Source organism: Podarcis cretensis, assembly GCF_951804945.1.
Source record: "Podarcis cretensis genome assembly, chromosome: 4".
Taxonomy (NCBI): Eukaryota; Metazoa; Chordata; class Lepidosauria; order Squamata; family Lacertidae; genus Podarcis; species Podarcis cretensis.
The window spans coordinates 66,228,238-66,250,361 of record NC_137173.1 but is presented as its reverse complement, the minus strand read 5'-3'; the positions used below and the strand labels follow the sequence as shown (position 1 = coordinate 66,250,361).

Genomic DNA, 22,124 nt, shown 5'->3' with positions numbered 1-22,124 from the left:
AGCACTATTTCTGGGTTAGCGGAGTCTATAACCTGAAGCGTATGTAACCCGAGGTAGCACTGTATAAGACAATTTTAAAAGCCCAAGTTCAAAGGCTCCCTGGACAATAAAAAATTAGCAGCAGAGTATGTAATATATTTATGTCAGGATTACTCATAGTTTGTTAAATTCTATTTCTGAATCCCAACTGAGACCAAGACATTGTCTCTGTACATAGGGGTGTGGTGTTTGCTTATTATGTCTGCTACCTGAACAACTACATTCAGGGAAGTGGTAGCAACTAACATAGAGGCATCCAAGTATACTGCAATCTGAGATTGCTACACAAGACTGCCCACTTTTGTGACCTCTTTTACAATACTCCATAGTACTTCTATGGTCAGACTGGTGGTGCCATCCATACGTGAAATCTGCACAGCAAAAACTGTTCAGTAAAAACCTGAGAGGCATGGCATCTTCAGTGGCTGCAGAGTCGCTTTCTCCACATGTGAAAAAAATGATGGAAGTAAAGTATGTGCCATTTAAACCTTTTCAAATAGGCAAGGATTTTTCAGCCAGGCACTGTTTTAATGTTATTATCAAACTACAGTATAACAATTCTCTGTCTATTCAACAAAAATATTTCAAATAATTTATTAAAGGCCAATGAATATAGTAACACAAGCCAGTCTACTTCACCAGATGCATTACAACAAATCTGCTCTCATTAAGGAATCATAAGAGTCTTTGTTGTTGTTTTCTTCAACATACCAACCCTGCTACCACTTAGAAGATAATATTCATATGTTGTGGGGTGAACCAACCAAACAGGTCCTTTTCCCATGCACCGTATTTACAAACATAGCCCTTTCTTTCTCTGTTTTAACAGAGTCCTACCTTTTGCTGGGACCCGGGTGGCGCTGTGGGTTAAACAACAGAGCCTAGGACTTGCCAATCAGAAGGCCAGCGGTTTGAATCCCCGTGACGGGGTGAGCTCCCGTTGCTCAGTCCCTGCTCCTGCCAACCTAGCAGTTCAAAAGCACGTCTAAGTGCAAGTAGATAAATAGGTACCACTCCGGCAGGAAGGTAAACAGCGTTTCTGTGCGCTGCTCTGGTTCACCAGAAGTGGCTTAGTCATGCTGGCCACATGACCCGGAAGCTGTACGCCAGCGCCCTCGGCCAGTAAAGCGAGATGAGTACCACAGCCCCAGAGTCATCTGCGACTGGACCTAACGGTCAGGGGTCCATTTACCCTCACCTTTTGCACAGAGTACTGTAAAATGAACGTCTTCTCTTGCCTACTGTCTTACACATTCAGTTTTTCACTCGTTAATGGAACAGCAACATGAAATATGTTCTAATATCAGAACTGTTTCTACACAGTGCTCACTTACGAATAGAATAACAGTCCTATCCATGTCCCAAATGACTACACAAAGCCAAGAAAAATACCATAAAAATCACAGCCCTACCAATCCCAAAGTTGGATATGTGTGACAGAAATCACAGCCAAGAAAAAGGACTTGTCATCCAAACAGCAATGCAATCACATTGGTAGCGTGGGAAAGACTGACATCATGCATAGGATCTTGCTTCAGGATAAAGAGTACTAGCATAATTTACAGGACAGACACTCCTTTCACCTTGTGGAAAGAAACCGTTCACATAAGAGTCTTTAAAATTCACCCCAAAGTCAAGTCATTTAATATCTTGACAGGGATGTTTAATCCATTTTGAGGACAGAAAAATTACTACAAAAGTTACTCAATTTGTTTTGCTACTCTTCAAAGAAATGTGAACAATGATTTATATATTTACCCAAATCCTTACATCCTTTTAATACAACTTGAATCTGCTCATCCTTCCTTCTGCTGGCTACCAAAATTAAAGTACAGGAAACAAAATGTTTTGGGAAATAGCTCTGGATGATAAACAGATGCACATATGACACTTCTTTAGATGAAGAGACATAATTTAAAAAGTTATTCCAAAGGCTTACTCTATTCCTTGTGACTTCAACCTTTGTGGGTGGATGGCAGCTGCCAAGCCTAGGATGTAACTGCTTTAGGCAAATGGGTGGATATTGTGGCATGCCTTTACATTTCTGTAAGTAAGTAAAACCTGTTGTCAGTAACTCAGGTGCAATACAAATTCACAACATTTTAGTCAGAAGTAAGGTAAGGTCCCTTTTTCTATGGAGACTGGAAGGCATCAACAAACCATTTTGCAATCCACAAGACAACCTTTAGAAAATGTTGACATTTGGGGCAAACACTTGGTATTCCTTTGTAAAGACATGCCAAGGCGGCTATCCTGTGTGTACTTGCTTCACAATAAGACTCACTAAAAATAATTTAAGATAAAGTCTCAGTTACTAGAGCAGTAATTTCTTTTTTTGAGGAAATGTCCTTACACAGAGAGATATGCAAGAACACAACCTTTGTCATGGTCACTGGCTTCTATCCAGTTTTCAACAGAGGATACTTTCAGACTGACAATTGCTTTCTTGTATTGTCATCTGTTTCTGAAACATCTATGTAACTAATAGCCTGAATGGCATTTGACTTTGCCTAATGGAAAGGTAATATATTTAAAAGTGTTCCACCCTGCTCCCCCTATGAAATTAGGGGAGAAATCAAAACTAGCTTGGCTGTAGATACTCAGGGATTTTAAAAACATTTTTTTATACTGTGACCGCCACCTTGACAACAGCTAAAATTCTTCTGCATCCATGGGTATTGCTGCTTCTGCTTCAGTTAATTTAGCATACTGCAGAGGGAACATTGCATAACCTAGCACAATAAACATCAGTGTTACACACAAACCAAGGAAGGCTAGCTTTTTCCAAGAATGCATTAAAGTACTCCAAAATGGACTATAATGCTAGAATCCAAAGATCTGGCAGCTGCAAATGCATATGGACAGAATTAGGCACTGGTGCTTCCAGAATAAAAGTCATGATCAAAGGAAAACACTACTGTTTGGCCTAAGGCCCTCCACAAAAGTATATATGCTAGATGCCAGAAACCCAGAGGCTTTGGCTTGATGATCAACTTCTCATCCGTCTCTCCTCACTATGAGAGATTTTTAGGTGAGCAGGTTAATGGAGTGCATGGTACAGTAGTTTAGTTGGTAACCACACAGGAACAAGGAAGAAAGGAAATTGGCAACAGTATGTTGCAAATGTACTCAAGGCCTCCTGGAGCTACTATGAGCCAAGTGATGGTAGCATGAACAACATACTTTATTTTTTTAAGCAGTATCAATTTTCTTGGAGTCTGTATAAGAAATCCCTTGCATATTGTGTTAAGGTTTTTGTTAACGCAATAGGAACCAGAATGCTAGGCTGTAATGCTGCTGCAGAAGCCAACACAAAACTACATTTGACGGAAACAGGGGCTGGGGAAACCCAGCCAGATGTCTGGTGTATATATAATAAATTATTATTATAAATTATTATTAATTCTAAATGATCCCTGAGTCAGATGGATGTTGGTGCCATTCCTGCTGAAACTGTTATAAAAAGGAGAAAGGGGTCTGTGGTTATGTTCTACAAATAACAGTTACACATAATTGTTTTTTGCACTTTTAACTGTACTATTGAGGTTTTTCCTCATGTTATGTTTAATTCCTTTATGTTTCTAATATTTACTGAAGATACAGTGGTACCTTAGTACTCAAACGGCTTGGCTCCTGAACAAATCAGCTCCCGAACGCCGCAAACCCAGAAGTAAGTGTTCCTGTTTGCGAATGTTTTTTTGGAAGCCAAATGTCCGACACAGCTCCTGCTTGAGTGCCGGAAGCTCCTACAGTCAACTGGAAGCCACATCTCGGTTTTTGAATGGTTTCATGAGTCAAACAGACTCCTGGAACGGATTAAGTTTGAGAACCAAGGTACCACTGTAGTCCTATCTCACAATACTTAAAATGTTTACATTGTGTACTTACTATGGTATTCATGCAGTAGGCGCTAGAAAGCAGAGCACGAACATAATATTGTACAACTTGAGATGTTCTCTTCAACATACAACACTTTAACTACTCCTTTAACTACTTTGCATTATGCATGTTTGAGCACATAGGTAAAGGTAAAGGTACCCCTGCCTGTACGGGCCAGTCTTGCCAGACTCTGGGGTTGGTGCGCCCATCTCACTCAAGAGGCCGGGGGCCAGCGCTGTCCGGAGACACTTCCGGGTCACGTGGCCAGCATGACATCACTGCTCTGGCCAGAGCCAGAGCCGCACACGGAAACGCCGTTTACCTTCCCGCTAGTAAGCGGTCCCTATTTATCTACTTGCACCCAGGGGTGCTTTCGAACTGCTAGGTTGGCAGGCGCTGGGACCGAACGACGGGAGCGCACCCCGCCGCAGGGATTCGAACCGCCGACCTTTCGATCGGCAAGCCCTAGGCGCTGAGGCTTTAACCCACAGCGCCACCTGCGTCCTGTTTGAGCACATATCAGCTTTGAAAAAGAAGTCCTAAAGTTACCAGCCCTTGTGTTGACACACGCTCTTATTAGTCATTTGTAGAACATCTGAGGTTTGAAAGAAAAATAATAATCAGCTCTTCCAGTTTAGGAAAGGTTCATTATATAGTGGCCTGGAGGTGATACTTGCATTGGAAGCCAGGCAACAAGCTATATATCTCACACAAATTTGCCTGCATACCTAAGGTCTTCAAAGAAAGTTTACATAATGTACTTCCTCCCTCCATCATTTTTATAGAAAGAACAGTGCCTGAAACAAGATATTTATCCAAGAGTTTAAAGTTCTTTCTTATAAAACTTGCTGCCACAACAAGCACAGTTCAATTTTGCCACAAGATTATTAAGATTTGTATTAGATGGTTTTGAATGATTTTTTCCACAGCCCTGCCCTAGGGCAGTGGAAACCAGGATGTCAGTCTAAACAGACTACTACATCTGGAGAATGCATTTAGCTTTGAAAAACAATCTGGTAGAAAGTGAAAATTGTCTTGTGACCATACTTCTATGACTGAAATTTAACATTTATTCATTTTAAAATATCTGCACTCAATTTAAGTATTTAAATTGATAATTTAATGATGACAATAAGTTCACAGTGGAGACCCTAAGACAGCTGATGACACCTTGTACATCTCCTCCTGGCAACTCTGCAGCCAAGCTGGTGCCCGTGCCAAACATATTGCTCTGCTTTCCTTTAGACCACATCAGCAAGGCTGAGAAGGAGGTATTGTCTTCTGGGTAAGCCAGGACCTCCATACACCCTGCCCAGACATGCACCCCGGGGCGGTTTTTTCAGTGCTGCTAACACAGTGGTTTGACTTCACCCTGGAACCGGAATCACTCTTGAGATGGATGCCAACAGCAAGCTGACAAATCAACTATAAAGAAACTTCAAAAAAGAACACAACAGCATATGCTTATGCCAAATAAACTGATGCCAATTCTATTAGAGGTGGCAAAAAAAATCAAAGTCACAAATTGATTAGTTTTTTCACTGCTATGGATGCTTTGAAAATCATATTCCAAATGCCAAACTCACAATCAAACACATTTAACTACCTTCAGACAAAACCTTGTTTTCAAGCAATTGGTTTTGCTTAAGTGTCCTTGCATGCTTGCAGAAAGAGCAAAATGGAAATTCATGAAATTTCAGAGTTATGCCTTCCTCTTATCTTTCAGCAAATATAATTGGGTGGTGCAAAGATTTGTGGGAACCATGACTCAAGGTTTTAGATTATACTCCTATGTATTAGAAAAATTCTGTTTCTTTGCAAACCAGTATGTTTCAACATAAACACTTTTGTTTAGGCAATATATATATTATATCACCAAACTGGAAATTTGATTTAAATCTATTGGGCAATATTCAGTGTTTGTCACACTCCAAGAGTACATCCACTGAAATAAACAGATTACAAGTCAATCAATTTCAATGGGTCTATTCAAAGTATGATTAATGTGGTCTCCAACCAAACACAGCTCCATCTACTCTGAAGCAAAGAGAATCTAAAAGAAGTGTGACATTAGTCACCTAAGCTTATGGAAAAAGCAGGTGCATACAATGTATGTAGAGGTGAAAGAAAAATAGCAATTTATTCTATAACCCAAACTGTTAAAATAGAAACTTTCAAAACTGTAGTGCCCAAGAACAACTGACAATCAGATCCATTTTATAATTTTGGGGCATATAAATAAAAACCTAGGGAAGTAAGAGCAGGTGTGCACAATCACCCTAAGGCAACTGAACAAAAATGAATTTGTAATTATACACTTAGTGTAAGAAGATGTACTATATTATTTATAACTAACTGAATTCACATAAGACTCTGCTGAGCAAGTCTAAGATCTGAAGAAAATTAACTTGCCAAAGGTTCACAGCCCTACAGACAAGCTAAAAAGTATAGCACTTTGCTGAGCGATACCCAACAATTCCAGGCACTGTCAACCACTCCTCTCTTCACCCCATGAAAAATCACAACGCTTAACGAACCCAATGAAATGGAAAGCAAAACTTCAGACATTTATGAAAAAGTTATTTAAGAGTTCTCTCATGTTCAAATACAAAGATAAGAGCAACCCACTGGATCTGACCAAAGGTCTGTCTAGTCCAGTATCCTGTTCTCACAGTGGGCAGTCAGATGTGTCTGGGTACTCCACAAGCAAGGCAAAAACCCACACCCATAGTTGCTACCTAGGCAAGGGATAGGAAAAGCGGTAATGAAAGCAGTTCCCACTTGTTATCTTCTCAACATGTGTTTCTGTCTGTCTTTATCACTTCTCCCAAGTACCAGTTTATCTGAAGCATCAATAGGAGATGGCTATTGCCTTCATGTCTGTTTGCAGGCTTCTCAGACACATCTGGTTGGCCACTATTGTAACTCTGCTTCAGGTTTCTGGTATCCAAAGCGGTATTCTGGCAGATGGAAAAATAGAGAGTTCGATATACAAATACAAACTTACATATCTCACCATATTGTAGTTAAACAGGTTTCTCCTATGAAAGTTGCACCACAAATGCAGGGAATCAAACATCTGATTTCCTCCGCAACAGTCCAAGCTGGTTCCTTGCTTTTGTATCAGCCTATATATTTCAGATCACTTAGGCGCTAGTATTACATTTTTAGAAACCAGCTAATTTTTTATAAAAAAAACAGGTGATCAGGTGTTCTTTTTACAGCCCTAACCTAGCAGATATTAATCCCTCTTTTGTGCTCCAAATCATGGTAGTTAAAGATTCTTACATGTTTACATGTTAATTTATTTTATTAACATTTGTATACTGCCCTTCATTCAATGATCTCAAGGCAGTTCACTGCATAAAAATGCAAGATAAAAGCACAAAATACGTAATAAAAACAACAAACCAAACCAACAACACCTCCCCACTTTTAAAAGAATATTGTATGTTAGTCAGCCAAAGGCCTTGTTGAAGAGGAATGCTTTTGCTTGGCACCTAAAGAGGTATAATGAAAGTGCCAGCCAAACCTCCCTTGAGAGAGCATGCCACAAACGGGGAGCCAGCGCAGAAAAGACCCTGTTGTCACCCTATGGACCTCTTGTGGAGGTGGGACCGAAAGAAGAGATTAAATCCACTGCAACAATTTTGAGCACAGTGCTACAGAATGGCAACGATTCTGATTTAATATGTTATTAAGAATACAGTTTTCCTTACAATTTGCCGCACTATTGCCAAACTACCACTCTCACAATTTGGACATCTAGTTGAGGGTTTTTTTTGGGGGGGGGGGTTTAGACCCCAGGCTAATTTACTCTAATCAGCCTTTTATCTCATGCCACAGCAAAGAACTTAGACCCTATAAAGAACACCCTGAACCCACCGAATGACCGATATCGTGGCTCTCTACACTTTAAAAAAACCGTTCGCGGTAGGTAAGCGCGGACCAAGGAAAGGATGACCAGGGTGGGGGCAGCACCCCAGCCCACCCCCAAATACGAAACGGAAGTATCTTTTGTGTGTGACAATATAATAACTGCGGGTAGTTTTAAGCGTGGCAGAGAAAGCGGGATGTCGCTTCTCGGGACAGGGCGGCTAAACAGGACGGGGGGGGCAGGTGGGGGGGGGAATTCGGCTTCAGACCCAGAAAAGGTGGAGGGGAAGGTGCAGCTCCCTTTCCCTCAACAGAATCCCCTGGGGGGGCAGACACCCCCCCCCGCCCGCCCTCGACCTTCCCACCTCAGCCCTGGGGAGAGTCTCGGCCGCGGCAGGCCCGGGAAGGAGGGGGCGGTGTCCCGAGACACTTGCCTCACCACACTTGCCTCTTCCAGGTCGCGGCGTCTCTCAGCCTCCTCGCCGGCCCAGCCACTGCAGCTGCCGCTTCTCCGACAGGACCTGCCTCCGCCTCCGCCCTCCTTCCTCCTCGGAGCGCCCACCTCGAGGCTTCTCCCAGGCCCCGCGGCGGGAGCAGGAGGAGGAGGAGGAGGAGAGAGCGAGAAACAGAGAGGAGGAAGCGCCCTTCTCCGCCGGCCAGGCCTACCTACCTCGCCCACCCCGGCCCAGGCGTAAGGGCCGGGCCAAGTGCCCCGGAAGTAAAGGGGCGGGGAAGGAGCGAATGCCGACGCTTCCCTGGCGACCCTCGCGGGGCCCGGAGGAATCCCGCGCTGCTGCTCTCTTGCCCCGACATGCGCGCGTCTTCCTTCCCCGCTTCGTTAAAATAAAAGAGATGCAGCCGTATATTCTGGCATTCTTCACACACACACACACACATATATGTATACACACACACACGAAGCAGTGCATTTCTTTCTTCCCTTAGTATTGTTTCTTCTGACTGCCTTTTGGGTGTGGGGCTCGGGACAGCCTTTGTAATTTTTATTTTTTTTTAATGCCTCGAAATTGTATTTACCCGGAAAGGCGGCCTAGAAATACTTGACTGTAAAACACATAAACATAAAAAGGGCGTTAAACTCCACATGGCGCACTACTGAGGCTGACTGTAGATTAATCGCAGGTGTGTGGAGGTAGGCTGTTTTTCTCCAAACCTGGGTCTTCCCCCCCCAGCTGCTTTTTGGACTACAGCTCCCATCATCCCTAGCTAGCAGGAACAGTGGTCAGGGGTGATGGGAATTGTAATCCAAAAAAACAGCTGGAGACCCAAGTTGGGGAAACGCTGCCTGGCTACTCTGGCGAGTGAAAATGCGCTTTTTATACATGCCAAAAAGGTACTCCAGTCACATAGCCCAAGGCAGGCTTGGCGTTCAGATCCTGCTCCACAGCTGAGCATTGACTGATGAAGCAGCCCTCCCTTGCTTAGCAGGGATCTCTCATTCTCATCCTTGCTTAATTTTGGGAGCAAAAATAAAGTACTCTTTCCCAGCTATATCGATAAGGAGACTTGTCTCAGAACATTTTTAGTTCTCCATTTCCCTTTAGCAACATCAAAAGGGTACTGGCTTGCTATGGATTTCAGAACTTTCACTGTATTTATCTTTTTAAAAATAATATTAGAGTTTAATGCTACGCATACTTGCATGGGAATGAATCCCACAAAACTCAATAGGACTTTTATCCAAAAACCATTGAACTATAATTTCAATTAGTTTCCCTAAAATTGTTCACATGGGAATAATAAATCTCACTTTCCCTAATGTACAAATGGGACTGCAAAATCAATGTATTATCTATAACCTATATATCCAATAGCTAGCATATGGGCTGGGAACCACAAATTCACAAGTGTTCAACTACTTAGGAACTGGAACAAGTCATAAGATAGATACAAGAAAAGTATAGTAGTTAAACTTGGAAAATATCTGGGCACAGTGCAAAGGTGTTGCATAGGAACACAGAAAGCAGCCTTATACTGAATCTACATGGCTCAGCCCCACCACACTGAGTGGTAGCAACCTGAAACACGGTTTCAGATGGGACATTCCCAGCCCACTTGGAGGTGCTGGGAATTGAATATAGGACGTTCTACATACCAAACAAGTGCTCTAAGGTTTCACCTACACAAGATAATGCAATTTATGTCTACAATGCTGTTCCAAATTTAGTTTTTCTCTTTCCTTTAATGGGCTAATCTCTGAGCTAATTCTCATGTATTTACTTTTCTTGTTCACGTCCTTTTGGATTTGTATATTTAGATTATTTTTTGTGGCTAAATAACTGTTCAAAATATTACATGTGTGTCATGCAACTCATATACACAGTTGGCACAACATCCTGAATTATGAGACCCAGGGAACAAACACAGCAAAGACTTGTGGCATCTTAAAGATTAGCAAATTACGGTAGATATGGCATAAGTCTTCATAGGCTAGAGCCCACTTCATTACATGTAGTAAGTGTGGTAGTTATATATCCTCTGAATGCAAAATGGAAGGCGTATTAAGCAATGCAGATAATGAGCTAACTCCACTAGTGAGGAAGGAGCTGATTTACTCCTGAGATGCACCTTGTTGAATCTCATGACTTACTTATCAGTGTTGGTTTGGGATCAGTTGTTATCAGAAAAAGGTGGGTCGCTGCAGAACTATGGAGTTACCTAAACACTTTGAGAAGAACTTGTCTTTGTCTGAGAAGACTTGGGAGAATTGCCAGACTTCAGGACTCCAAAATCTAAGCTGTTGCACGACTGTGTGCACCAGAACTCATACCTATTGATAGCTTTATCCTTCATTAATGTGTCTGTAGAGTAAGTAATAGAACCCTGCCTGGAACCCTGGAAAGCTACTACCAGTTAGTGTGTAGACAATACGGACTGAAATAAATGGGCCAATATTGTGGTCTGACTGAGTACAGTGGTACCTCGGGTTAAGTACTTAATTCGTTCTGGAGGTCCGTTCTTAAACTGAAACTGTTCTTAAACTGAGGTACCACTTTAGCTAAAGGGGCCTCCCGCTGCCGCCGCCGCATGATTTCTGTTCTCATCCTGAAGCAAAGTTCTTAACCCGAGGTACTATTTCTGGGTTAGCAGAGTCTGTAACCTGAAGCGTATGTAACCTGAAACATATGTAACCCGAAGTACCACTGTATAATGTAGCTTCAGAAGGTCATATCCAAGGCTGTTGTGCAAGATCAGAATCACCACATGTACACTGTCGTATCTCTATAAAACTTTTTTAAGTGAGGAAAAAGTTATTCAATAATGAAACTGTCTGAACAATAAGAGTGTTTTTTATAAAAATGCATGAATCACAGCAGGCCTTATCTTAGGATTCCTCCTTGTGTGTAAAAGTTTGAGAAATACCTTTCTAAAAAATGATATCTGCTGCCACAAGCAATTTTTGTAACTTTCTGAATTAAAAATAATTTGTGTTTTTAAAAATCTGCTACAGACTCGGACAATGTAGTCTATTTAAGAATCAGTTGTGCTTGCATTTGGCTTTCATGTGTTAAGTTGCTTTTGATTTATAGAAACTATCAATTTTTATTGTAGTAAACCTTGCATTCTTGGTATTTCATGTAAAAGAGTTTTATGTCAAACCTTTTCCCTTGCATCTTTGGAGAAACTGTTTATTAAGTGTTTCAACACCTGAATACAAATACATTTTACCTGCAGAAAATGCTGTGTCATTAATCTGTCATAACTAAATACATTAACCACCACCACAATATGATTAAGTTCTTTATTGTTTATGAGGAAAACTGCAGAATTAACTTGGAAGAACACCATACCATGCTACCACATACTGCACAGTCACCAAGGAAGTATTTTTTGCTGAATGACATCAACATAAATATTGTAAGCATTTGGGTATATTATCACATAGCTTCAATAACTACTTAAATTTCTCAATACGTGCCCATTTTTAGAGTCACGAGAACAAAGCTACATTACAACACCCCCAACATATAAAAGTTTCCCATTTCTTTAGCTCCAACAGAATTGTCTTTTTTGTTGTTGTAAAGAACGGGACAGAGTTGTCCTCTAGGCAGCATAGAATACAGCATAAAAGGTAAGAAGAGTTCACCAAAAGTTGAAATTCCTTGTGCACAATCCAGGCTAAACTAAACATTCTTAAGGTTGATCGATTTCAAATTCAAGAGAAATTTAAGTGCTTGACTTGCCCTTTGGAATTAACGGATCTCAAAATGCTTAACTAGGCTGAATTATGCCCTTCATACATTATACAGAACATCTACGCGTTCTCAACAAGAGCTTTCTTCATATACAATTGCAGAGTGAGAGAGGCTGATAAGACTATAGTGTTGCAGGAGTACAACTTTCAGCACTTGTGGTTATGTACCTTATAATATCTTGTTGCCCACGTATATATACTGTTTGCTGTTGATTATATGAAGCTGAGTTGTTGGATATTAGAGAATCCCATGAATGAAAACCACCTGGTATTGATAACAGACACTGAATCTTGAACATTAACATATCATCATCCTGGACCCCATGATACAGTTACTTCTACAATAATATAATACATGTAATGATAAAACTTTCCCCCACAGTTAAAATTAAATACAGTGTGATAAGCTTTTGCTAATTTCATTTTAGCACTATATTAGTGGTAGCTCCAATTCAGTGCCAACTCAGTTACCGACAGATCAGAAAGTACTACAAATAAAATTGTTATGTGCCATATTTTAATGAGTGGTAATTCAAATGTTCCACTGTCTGCAAGAAAATCTATTGGATTCCAGCAGTTGCATATTTTTTCCAAGCCTTCTCAGTTATTGATTTGCAATAAGACACCTATAATAAATGGCATTTAAAAAATGACTTTTTCCCAAGAGGAAAAAAACACAAACAAACTGAAAGGCAAACACAGGAACAGCCATTTCATTTTAATGTGCATTTTTACGTACACACACACACAATCCTGATAGCTCAATGACAAAATTAAAAGAATGGTTTTAAAATAAATTTTACTGACTCACTTGGGAGCCCACTGATAATATATTTATTTATATATATATATATACGTATATGTTTAATAACCATGTTTTCTTAGCAGCTAAAAGCTCAATTATAAAAAAGCTCCCACAAATATTCCCTGAAACCACTCAAACTGAAGTTTCCACTCCTGACCAAAATGACTACTTGCTCATCAATGCACATGGGAAGACAGTAAATTCAGTGCAGAGGAACATGATATCCAATGTTGAGGACTGCAGCAGCTTCTTAAAATGACGAGCTCTTGTTTGACCAACAGCAGCGTTGGAAGTGTCTATATTCTCCCAAATAACGCCATCTGTCAATCGGAAAAATAGACTGAGTTAGTTTACGTAAATCCAATGTTTTATTTGCAGATTATTATGTTAAATTGTTCTGATTTTCAGATTATTATACTGCATTTAATTGTTCTGGTCTTCACTTTCAACCTCTCAAGGCTTAAATGCATAACATTGTGCCAATCTTCAAGAAAGGAGACCCCTCAGACCCTCATAATTTTAGACCCATTAGCCTTCTGGGTGTGGCCTCCAAATTATACTCATGCTATCTACTAAACAAAATTCAGGAATGGAACAGTAAACCATTATCCAACACCCAACAGCTCTGAGCACATTAGATGGTTTTAAACAAACAAACAAACAAACAAACAAACAAACAAACACACGACAAAAAACCATTGCCCTCTTCCAAAGTGCTGTTCACATGTTCAGTGAACCCATGAATGAGGCTGACCTGTCTAGCAATGCTCCTGACATCTCCCTCTGGCCACAGCCCATGATACCAATGTGTTCGGCCGAACAAATAAAAGGGACACTGTGCATATAGAGAAGGGTTCCCCAAACTTTGGTCTCCAGCTGTTTTTGGACTACAGTTCCCATCATCCCTGACTACCGGTCCTGATAGCTAGGGATGGTGAGAGTTGTAGTCCAAAAACAGCTGGACAGCCAAGTTTGGGAAACCCTGATACAGAGGGACAGACCAGCATTATCCACGTCAGCCCTGCTCCCCACTCACATGCTCACTAAAAGCACAAACAATACTTCTGAAGAGGGCTCATAAGTCCTGGTTTTCTTTTCAGTTGTGTGACAGTCAGAAGGCAACACAAACACTGCCTGTAACAGGTAGCTAAACAATTGTACTTATTACTAGAATATAGTACCTTATTGCTAAGTAGTAGTGTGTTTGTCAACACAAGGTGTTGAGAGTTGTTTCCTGTCCTGGACTATTAAATCCGTCAATCAAGTTTTTATTACAATCATCTATGCTGACACTTTCACTTGATAATTTTGGGTAAGTGGCCTGGCCAGTAAAATCTAGTAGATCTTGAAGAGCCTTCCCATTATTTGAGCCATTTTGGTCCAAAGAAACACCAGGCATAATTTCATTCAATGGTGAAAACTCAGGAATAGATATAAGCTCTTCTTTTGAAGCAGGACTGTTAAAAAAAAAAAAGAGTGAAAACCAGGTTACTAACATGTATGTTGCATGAAATTCATGACAATGCAAATCTCCTCAGATGATAAAAGTGTGATTTCAGCTCATCTATTTTACAGTAGGCAGATAATGAATGGCAAATAACTCAAGGTTGCAACCCTAGACAACTTACCTTGAAGAAAGCACTATTTGACACAGTAGGAATTGCTTCTGAGTAAACATGCATAGGATCAGGCTGCAGAATGCATTTTGCTCCTTTGTACACCATAGTTAAGAGCATCAAATATTGGTTCACAGATGCCCGTGGAAGGGAAGGAATGACAAAAGAATTGGAAGTAACATAGAACACAGCATGTTTCATTAAAGGATAAATGAAACTTTCAAATTATTAGGGCCAGGATACAAATTACTTTAGGTATTTATTTGTGCAAATTCAGCAAGATTTAAAATAATAGTATTTTTTTGAGAAGCATATCCCTGAACCATATCATACAAAAACACAAATCTAAAGCAGCAGCAGGCACATGTAACAAATTGTGTGGTTCTTTGGATCCTGACTAAGATTATTTTTAAATGGTTATGTACCTCACATCCATAGACTGAACTTCATCTGTTGAATCATCAATGCTATTTGATTTCCCATCCATTGGGTTCAGCTGAATAAGGCCCATAAGTGGCTTAAGTCCATTAGAAAATACATCATGAGGGAAAGAGTCAGACACAGCACATCCCAGGCCTTTATCATCTTTGCAGCTTGTTAGTCCATTCATTTCTATGAAAAGGATGTCATGAGGAAATGTGATTGTAAAAGCAACAAGACAAGAAGTCATTGGTGAAAGCAAGCCACATATTTATTCCTACCCTTAATGCAGGATTTGTTCTCTAGGAAATGCAATTAAATATTATTGCCAGAAAGATGAAAATATGCAAGCTTGAAGTTCCACATGGGAAGCCTGAGATGTTGCAATTCAGTATGTGAGAGCTCTGAAAGTTCTCCACCAATAGGCAGGGGGAAAGAGGAAATCACATTTAGTAAAGGTGGCAGCCAACTGCTCTCCTCATTATTGGGTTATAGACAGCTAAGATACTCAGAGTAAACCCAGTGAAATCAATAGAATTAAGTCCAATAATTCCAATGGGTCTACTCCAGGTACAACTTTGCTGACTATCTGCCATGTCTAGTAGCTTATTTTCCCATTCCCCTGCCCCCACTTTCAACATGGGAACTTGTAGAAAAATAGTCACTAAGAATAAAAGTGGGGGAAACAATCAATGGTTGGAAAAGGATAGAGAGCAGTTGTGTATTATTTCTATCCCCTGTAGTCTTTGGTGTCTGAGTGGAGAAGGCTTCAGAATTCTCAGGAGACAGAAGCTCACATAGACAGCCTTTGCTTATATGGCAGGTTTAATGTGTAAGTAGGCTTTAAGATATGAGCCCAGAATCATGTATACCTCCACAGGGCCTGTTCAATACTCATCTCCTGAAGTGGAGTTTTACTAAAATGAGAGAGAGCCTCCACCATGCACCTTGCTCATGGCACATAAAATACTATGGCTGAACTAGGAGATACTGCCTTTGTTTGAATAGGAACATAAGAGGCTACCTGATACAGAGTCTGTTTTGTCTGTCATACTTAGCCCAGTACTGCCTGCTGTTTATTCTACGATGACTGGTAGCGGTGAACCTCACAAATCTAGAACTGCTTCCATGTTCACTATACTGAAGGTGTTTGGAGATGAGGGTAGTGCTAAATGTTTATTTCTTGCCTTTCCGGGCACTGAAATTTATGTTTTGCATTTCTAGGCACATGCTCACTCAAAGTAACTTTTTTTAAAAAACATTTTTTTAAATTGCAGATTTTCCTCATTTACAAAAGCACATGCATTGTCTCTTTCTTCAGGTTGTGTTTTCCACAGATCAGTTACGGTACATTTGTCGTGAGACATTGGTGTTATATGCAGTATAGGGTTGGGAAGAAAAGGGGGGAGGGGGGCGAGGGGACAGGGTGGGACAGCTTATGTTCTTTTACTTAGTGTATGCGTGGGGGTTTTCTGTCAGCATCACTTGGCTGGGTTCTCTTTCCATTCACTTGTTATGTTTCCTTGGTGGTGAGAGAGGTTGGGGTGGCCTAGAGTGCGCTTGATTGTCTTTGCTTGGGCTGCAGTGGGATTCATTTGTTCATGTGTGAAGAGGGTAGTGTTGCTTGGATAAGTTAGCCATATTGAATCATATGCCATCAGTGGATTCGTGTTGTTGTCCTTTTGGGCTGTGTACCGTATTTTTCGCCCCATAGGACGCACTTTTTCCCCTCCAAAAATGAAGGGGAAATGTGTGTGCGTCCTATGGGGCAAATGCAGGCTTTCGCTGAAGCCTGGAGAGCAAGAGGCATCAGTGCGCACCGACCTCTCTCGCTCTCCAGGCTTCAGGAAGCTATCCACAAGCCTTGCGAGCCCAGCGGGAGTTCCCGCGGGCTCACAAGGCTTGCGGGCAGCAGCCTGCAGCCCCGGCGAGTGTCCACAAGCCTTGTGCGCCCGGTGGGAGGTCCCGCCGAGCGCGCGAGGCTTGTGGCGTCAGCCTGTCGCCCCAAGCACGGAGCGCCCTCTGGAGGGCTCCCCGTGCTTCGGGCGAGTGTCCGCAAGCCTTGCGCGCCCGGTGGGAGGTCCCGCCAAGCGCGTGAGGCTTGGGGCGGCAGCCTGTCGCCCCAAGCACGGAGCGCCCTCCGGAGGGCTCCCCGTGCTTCGGGCAGGTGTGCGCAAGGCTTGGGGAGGCAGCCGTGGCTGGGGGGGGAAATAATTTTTTAAAATTCATTCCCCCCCCAAAAAAAAACCGAGGTGCGTCCTATGGGCCGGTGCGCCCTATAGGACGAAAAATACGGTATGTGATAAAGCCATTCCAGAGTGAAGTCATTCTCTTCTATTCCACCCCACGTCAGTTTCTGCCTATTGGTTAACTTTTCTAGTAAGGCTGTCTCCCATACCACTTGATACCAGTGATCCATGTTTATTCCTGACAAGTCCCTCCAGTGTCTGGGTACGATGTTTCTGGCTACTGAGAGTGGGTGGGTTATGAGCTCTTTATAGTGTGAGTGGCACGCCCACTCAAGCTAACTTATGAGGTTTAATATTAAGAAGAAGTAAAGCAATGTGAATAGCAAAACTAGCAAACACACATGAGAAGCAGGCCAAACTGACTACGTGTCTGCCAGAATAATACTATGGGCAGGCCAAACGCTTGAACTTTCAGGAAGTATTGCCAAAAATAGGAACAATCTAGCAAGTTTCATTGAAGCATGGATTTTGGAAGGCAATCAATACATAATTTAATATCAATACAGTGTTGTTTTTTACCTGCTTGATTGATAGCAGGTGGCTTTGGCTGTTTGTCCAGATTCAAAGATGATGGCACATCCAGCTGAATGTCTTCCTTCTGTATCAAACACGTAAAATTCACTAACTGCAGACCTTTCCAGAGGCGCAGCTGAACATTTATATCTTACCAGCTCTACTTTGCTCAAAATGTTTTATATATACCCCACACAGCTTGTAACAAAACATTCTTAATCTCTTATTGTAGCATTCTCTATAAACATGACGGAAGCAGACAAAGGGAAAACAATGGCTGCAGAAGGAGATGGGTGAGAACTTCCAGCAAGATCCTTATATCATGTCTGCATTATCTGCTCCAGGGTGGGAAAGGTAAGCAGTCTCTAAGCCCTTGTACCAACACTAGTTCCCTGGGAACCTCAGATCTTTACTACGGGCACTGCAGGTTGGTATCTATGCAGATCAGAGATGCCCTGCCCACATGCCAGATTCTCTGACAATTTTTATTTTTTTCAAGCAAAGCTCAATCAAGGTACTCTGTGGGAAGGGAGGAGGTGACAAGGGTTTAAAATAGCTACAGCCCCTGTTTTTTCTCTCTCATGTCGCTTGGACTAATAACTGCGGAAGCAACAGCCATTTGATCCAGGTAGTTCCTCTCTTCACCATTCAGGCTTGCGAGGATAACAAGCAAAATGTACCCCAGCCAGCTCTTCAGTTATTTGCACAGTAGTACTAATTGCTTTGGTCTTTGACCATTACTCTTGAAGAGCCTATCATTTAACCAAGTACGTAGAATAAAGTAGGAGCAGTAAGCGATTAAGAGTCAAACTACATGTTACGTCCAGTTATGCGTTTCTTCCTGCCCTGTTCTGTCTGTGTTACTGAAAAGTAGCCACAAGTGGCTGCAGCTGAGAAAAAGCAGAATGGGAGGAGGGAACAGCTCAAATACTTCTGTTCCTGCTGTTTACCTTCCCAAAATGCCCTCTCTAAGTTGCTTTCCTCCATGTAGCAGCGGAGGTAAATGCTGCATGAACTGTGTACTTTGGAACTAAGATAGAAGGCACAATACACTTGTTTTCATCTCTCCCCCTTAGAGGCATTAAGAAAGGTAGTATTTGCCATTATGTTGCCCCATGTTTGCACATATTTGGTTTCTTCTGCTGTTTATATGAGAGAGAAACCATTGTGACCCTTCAAAGAGGGCCCAAAGTGGCCACTTATATTACAAATGAAGATTAATCTTCAGATTTCTGGGGCAATGGCATTTATTGTATGTTAAACTACATAATTCTACACTTCCAAGGAAAGGAAGGGAATTCTGTTCCACACCTTGATTTCTGGTGTTTCGCTTTTTCTTGTCCTTTTCATTATTTCATCTATTCTCTGAAAAGAAAAAGAAAATGATTATGTTGTTTATTATCCTTTGCTTTCCAAAACTGAAAGTGCTAAGCTAACTGAGATTGCATCAATATATAGCACAGAAGAAATATCTCCCCATTCTACAGACATGTGAGGCTCAAATAAGGTATAAATCTTGGGCTGGCCACATAAGGCAATGTCTCCAAGTCATATTTCTGAATCACTGCTGTTAGAATCTTCCAATATGGATTTCTTTAATATGGTTCATCTATGTAATGAAAATGCAATGGCAAGTCACCACTGTCAGCAATTTCATACCATCTGATTAAAGACAATTGCCATACATGTAACAGAGTAAGTATCTTTTAACTCTGCTTTTGTTAGTGTAGCCTTTCCCAACCAACTTTGGGTCCCCAGATGGTGTTGGACTACAATTCCCATCATCCCTAGCTAGCAAGCCAGTAGTCAGAGATGAGGGGTGTTGTAGTTGTAGCAACATATGGGGACCCAAGTTGGAAAAGGATGTGTTAGAGACTGTGTAGGATTATTACAGCCCTATTAACCATGATCCTATACAGAAAGGTTACAACTGGTAGGCAGATCCCATGCATACCAATTGGCTGCTCCCAAATCTGAAGAGGATCATAATTTTGAACAGAATTTATAATGAACAATTACATTTGACATTAGGACCACATCATCAAGCTTTTCTCGTCTAGGACACCTTTAATTTAGAGATGCATTTGATAAACTTATGAGGACAAAAGTAACAATGCTGTCACCCGTGATATGGACAAATTCTCTACCTTCTTTCGCTCCAGTCTTTCTTGCTCTATCTGCTGCATGATTTGTTCCCTTTCCAGACGCAGATGCTCAGCCGCCTCCCGGGCCTTCGCTTCTGCTGCTTCTTTCTAATTAAACACACATAAGCCACCAAAAAAACACACCTTATTCATTCCATCACAGACAACTTTCCAGACTCCAGAAAATGTGAGTGGACAGTATTTCCCTAAAATATAGCACCAAAGCTTTCTGCTAGGGTTTTGTGTCTGTGTGGGCTATTTTTTCCTGAATGGTTGTGGTTCCACTCATCTTCCCATGTGGGTGTGCCGGACTGTAGTGGATGTAGCCTTGCTTGTGCCACCAGTTCCCCGAAAGGTGTAAGAACACAGAGAGCTGCCTTCTAGCAATTTAGAGCGCTAGTCGAATTACTTCAGTATTGTCTATACAGACCTAGAGGTGGCTGAGATCGAATCTGGGAAATTTGACATGCAAAGCACATGCTCAACTACTGAGCTATGACAATTCCCAGGTGGCCCTGCAAACCCACCTGGAAAAGGGATTTAAACATGCTCTAAGCAGTACAAATCCCATCCATACGGATGGAATTGTAGTTAAAAGTCAAAGAGCTAACAGATCTAAGTCAGGACATATAGTTAGCATTTAGCATGTATGTCATTTTAAAGGGCAGTAACTATAGGCACCTGAGGTTTAACACGTTCTACATAATGTGTGACATGCTTAATAATGCTGGACTTAGATCAATGGCAGAGGACATGTCTTGCATACAGATGTCTGCATTTTAAACCCCAAAGTATTGAAATGATAATGGATCACGGGAGATGGATAATGAAAAGATCTGTACATGAGACTTCCAGGAAACCAAGAGCGGTTTAGAGATATGCCAGTGGCCTGACTCTGAATAAAAAGTAACAATGTATGTTCATCTATGATAAACCTACAGAAGCATTACGTACTACATTTCTGCTTTTTACAAAACATAATTATTATTCTGAAATATTAGGCTCTATCTTGAAAAAGGCTGCATAGTCAAAACACTTCTTAAATAGTACGTATGGTCTTATACGTCCAAAAGGCCATACCTGCATCTCAATCATAGCTTGCAATTCCTTTTCTTGTTTTTCCCTTAGCAGGATTTCTTCTTCCGCTCTCCTCCTAGCTTCCTCCTCCGCTGCTCTCCTAGCTTCTTCCTCTTCACGCCTTCTTTCCTCCTCTCTCTTGCGAGCCTCTTCCTCCAGGCGAATCCTCTCTTCCTCTTCCTTTCTTTTCAGCTCTTCTCTCTCTAGCCTGCAAAGCCACAGAAATACTTATTTTAGGACTGGCAGAGGGAGCTATACCTTGCATAACACTTACATATTGCACAGAATTGTGTACTTTTGTCATGTTTCCTTGGGAAATGGGAGATGTGCCCTAAATTTTGGGGGATCCAGTTCTGCGAAATCATGGATATGGACTCACTATAGTTTAGTTTAGATAAGTTAACATTCATTCCATGTTAACTACTCTCTGAAATTGAAACTAATTAAAAGGTCTCTTAACAGCAGCAATGAGAAGCTGTCCAAGTGTGTGCTGTTATTAATGGAGAAGTGGGGATGGGGTAGGGAAAATACCTTTCACGTTCTTCTCTCTCCTGCTTTTCTTTTTCCTCTTGTTCTTTCTGGAGACGAGCTTGGCGCCTCTTCTCTGCTAAAATCCTTGTAGCTTCTTCAGCATCAGTAGTTCCTGCTGCAAGTTTCCCTAAACAATTTGTTGTTCCGGTTAAAACATTATAGACTGCAGCCCAGGAAACACTGGGCAACCTAAACGTTCAGTGGAACTTAACTTCACTTCATTTCTTTAAAGCATTTATAAACCGCTTCATATTCAGAGAAAAACAAAACCTCCAAACAATCAGGAGACAATCAGGTCTTGTATCCACAGCAGTGACCAGAAGAGGAATGACTGCTAGGAGGAGTATAGAAAGAAGAAAGGCCATGGTGCAGCTGGATCAGCAGAGCCAGATGCCTTCATCTGCCCCAGCTGTAACAAAACATGTCTCTCCTATATTGGTCTCTACAGCCACAGCAGGCACTGTGACTTTCAAATGGTTTGACTTCACCCCTGAAGGCGCACTCACTCGTCCATTGTCTCCCAAGACAAACGGATGCTAACTAATATAATGTCATTACATGTGTTAATGTAATGTGTGTAAAGCACAGGATTTGATGGACATAGTTAAGGTTGTACTAATAAGTGGCTCAAAATTAGTAAGCAGAGAAGAATATCTAGAAAGTATATCAAGATAGTTGCATCAAAGTGAAATGAACAACAGCTCTTTCCCCCAGGAAACTACCTCAGTTAGTTGTATAAATTAATCCTTTGTTTCACTGTTT

At 41.4% G+C, this 22,124-nt stretch overlaps 2 protein-coding genes and 1 long non-coding RNA gene across 17 annotated transcripts in view; 1 reads left to right on the top strand and 2 right to left on the bottom strand.

The window, feature by feature from the left end:
* BCLAF3 (BCLAF1 and THRAP3 family member 3) overlaps window positions 1-8,539 on the bottom strand; it is a 29,317-nt gene extending 20,778 nt beyond the window's left edge. For 2 of the 6 annotated variants that reach the window (XM_079972236.1, XM_079972241.1), the window contains exon 1: window positions 8,229-8,454. The gene's annotated coding sequence lies outside the window, so the exon portion shown is untranslated. The other 4 variants (XM_079972238.1, XM_079972239.1, XM_079972240.1 and 1 more) reach the window with 4 other exon arrangements.
* Window positions 1-22,124, top strand: part of LOC307214001 — a 257,787-nt gene that overhangs the window by 185,847 nt on the left and 49,816 nt on the right. The window lies entirely within an intron of this gene.
* MAP7D2 (MAP7 domain containing 2) overlaps window positions 11,541-22,124 on the bottom strand; it is a 52,591-nt gene continuing 42,007 nt past the window's right edge. For 9 of the 10 annotated variants that reach the window (XM_079972219.1, XM_079972217.1, XM_079972221.1 and 6 more), the window contains 8 exons: window positions 21,363-21,489; window positions 20,835-21,039; window positions 19,758-19,862; window positions 18,922-18,975; window positions 17,617-17,695; window positions 14,854-15,040; window positions 13,994-14,269; window positions 11,541-13,132 (listed from right to left, as the gene is read on the bottom strand). In XM_079972219.1, coding sequence (XP_079828345.1) covers window positions 14,020-14,269; window positions 14,854-15,040; window positions 17,617-17,695; window positions 18,922-18,975; window positions 19,758-19,862; window positions 20,835-21,039; window positions 21,363-21,489 — 1,007 coding nt within the window. In that variant the 3' untranslated portion in view covers window positions 11,541-13,132; window positions 13,994-14,019. Of the gene's footprint in view, window positions 13,133-13,993; window positions 14,270-14,440; window positions 14,524-14,853; window positions 15,041-17,616; window positions 17,696-18,921; window positions 18,976-19,757; window positions 19,863-20,834; window positions 21,040-21,362; window positions 21,490-22,124 lie in introns of those variants that run through there. The other variant, XR_013837782.1, reaches the window with a different exon arrangement.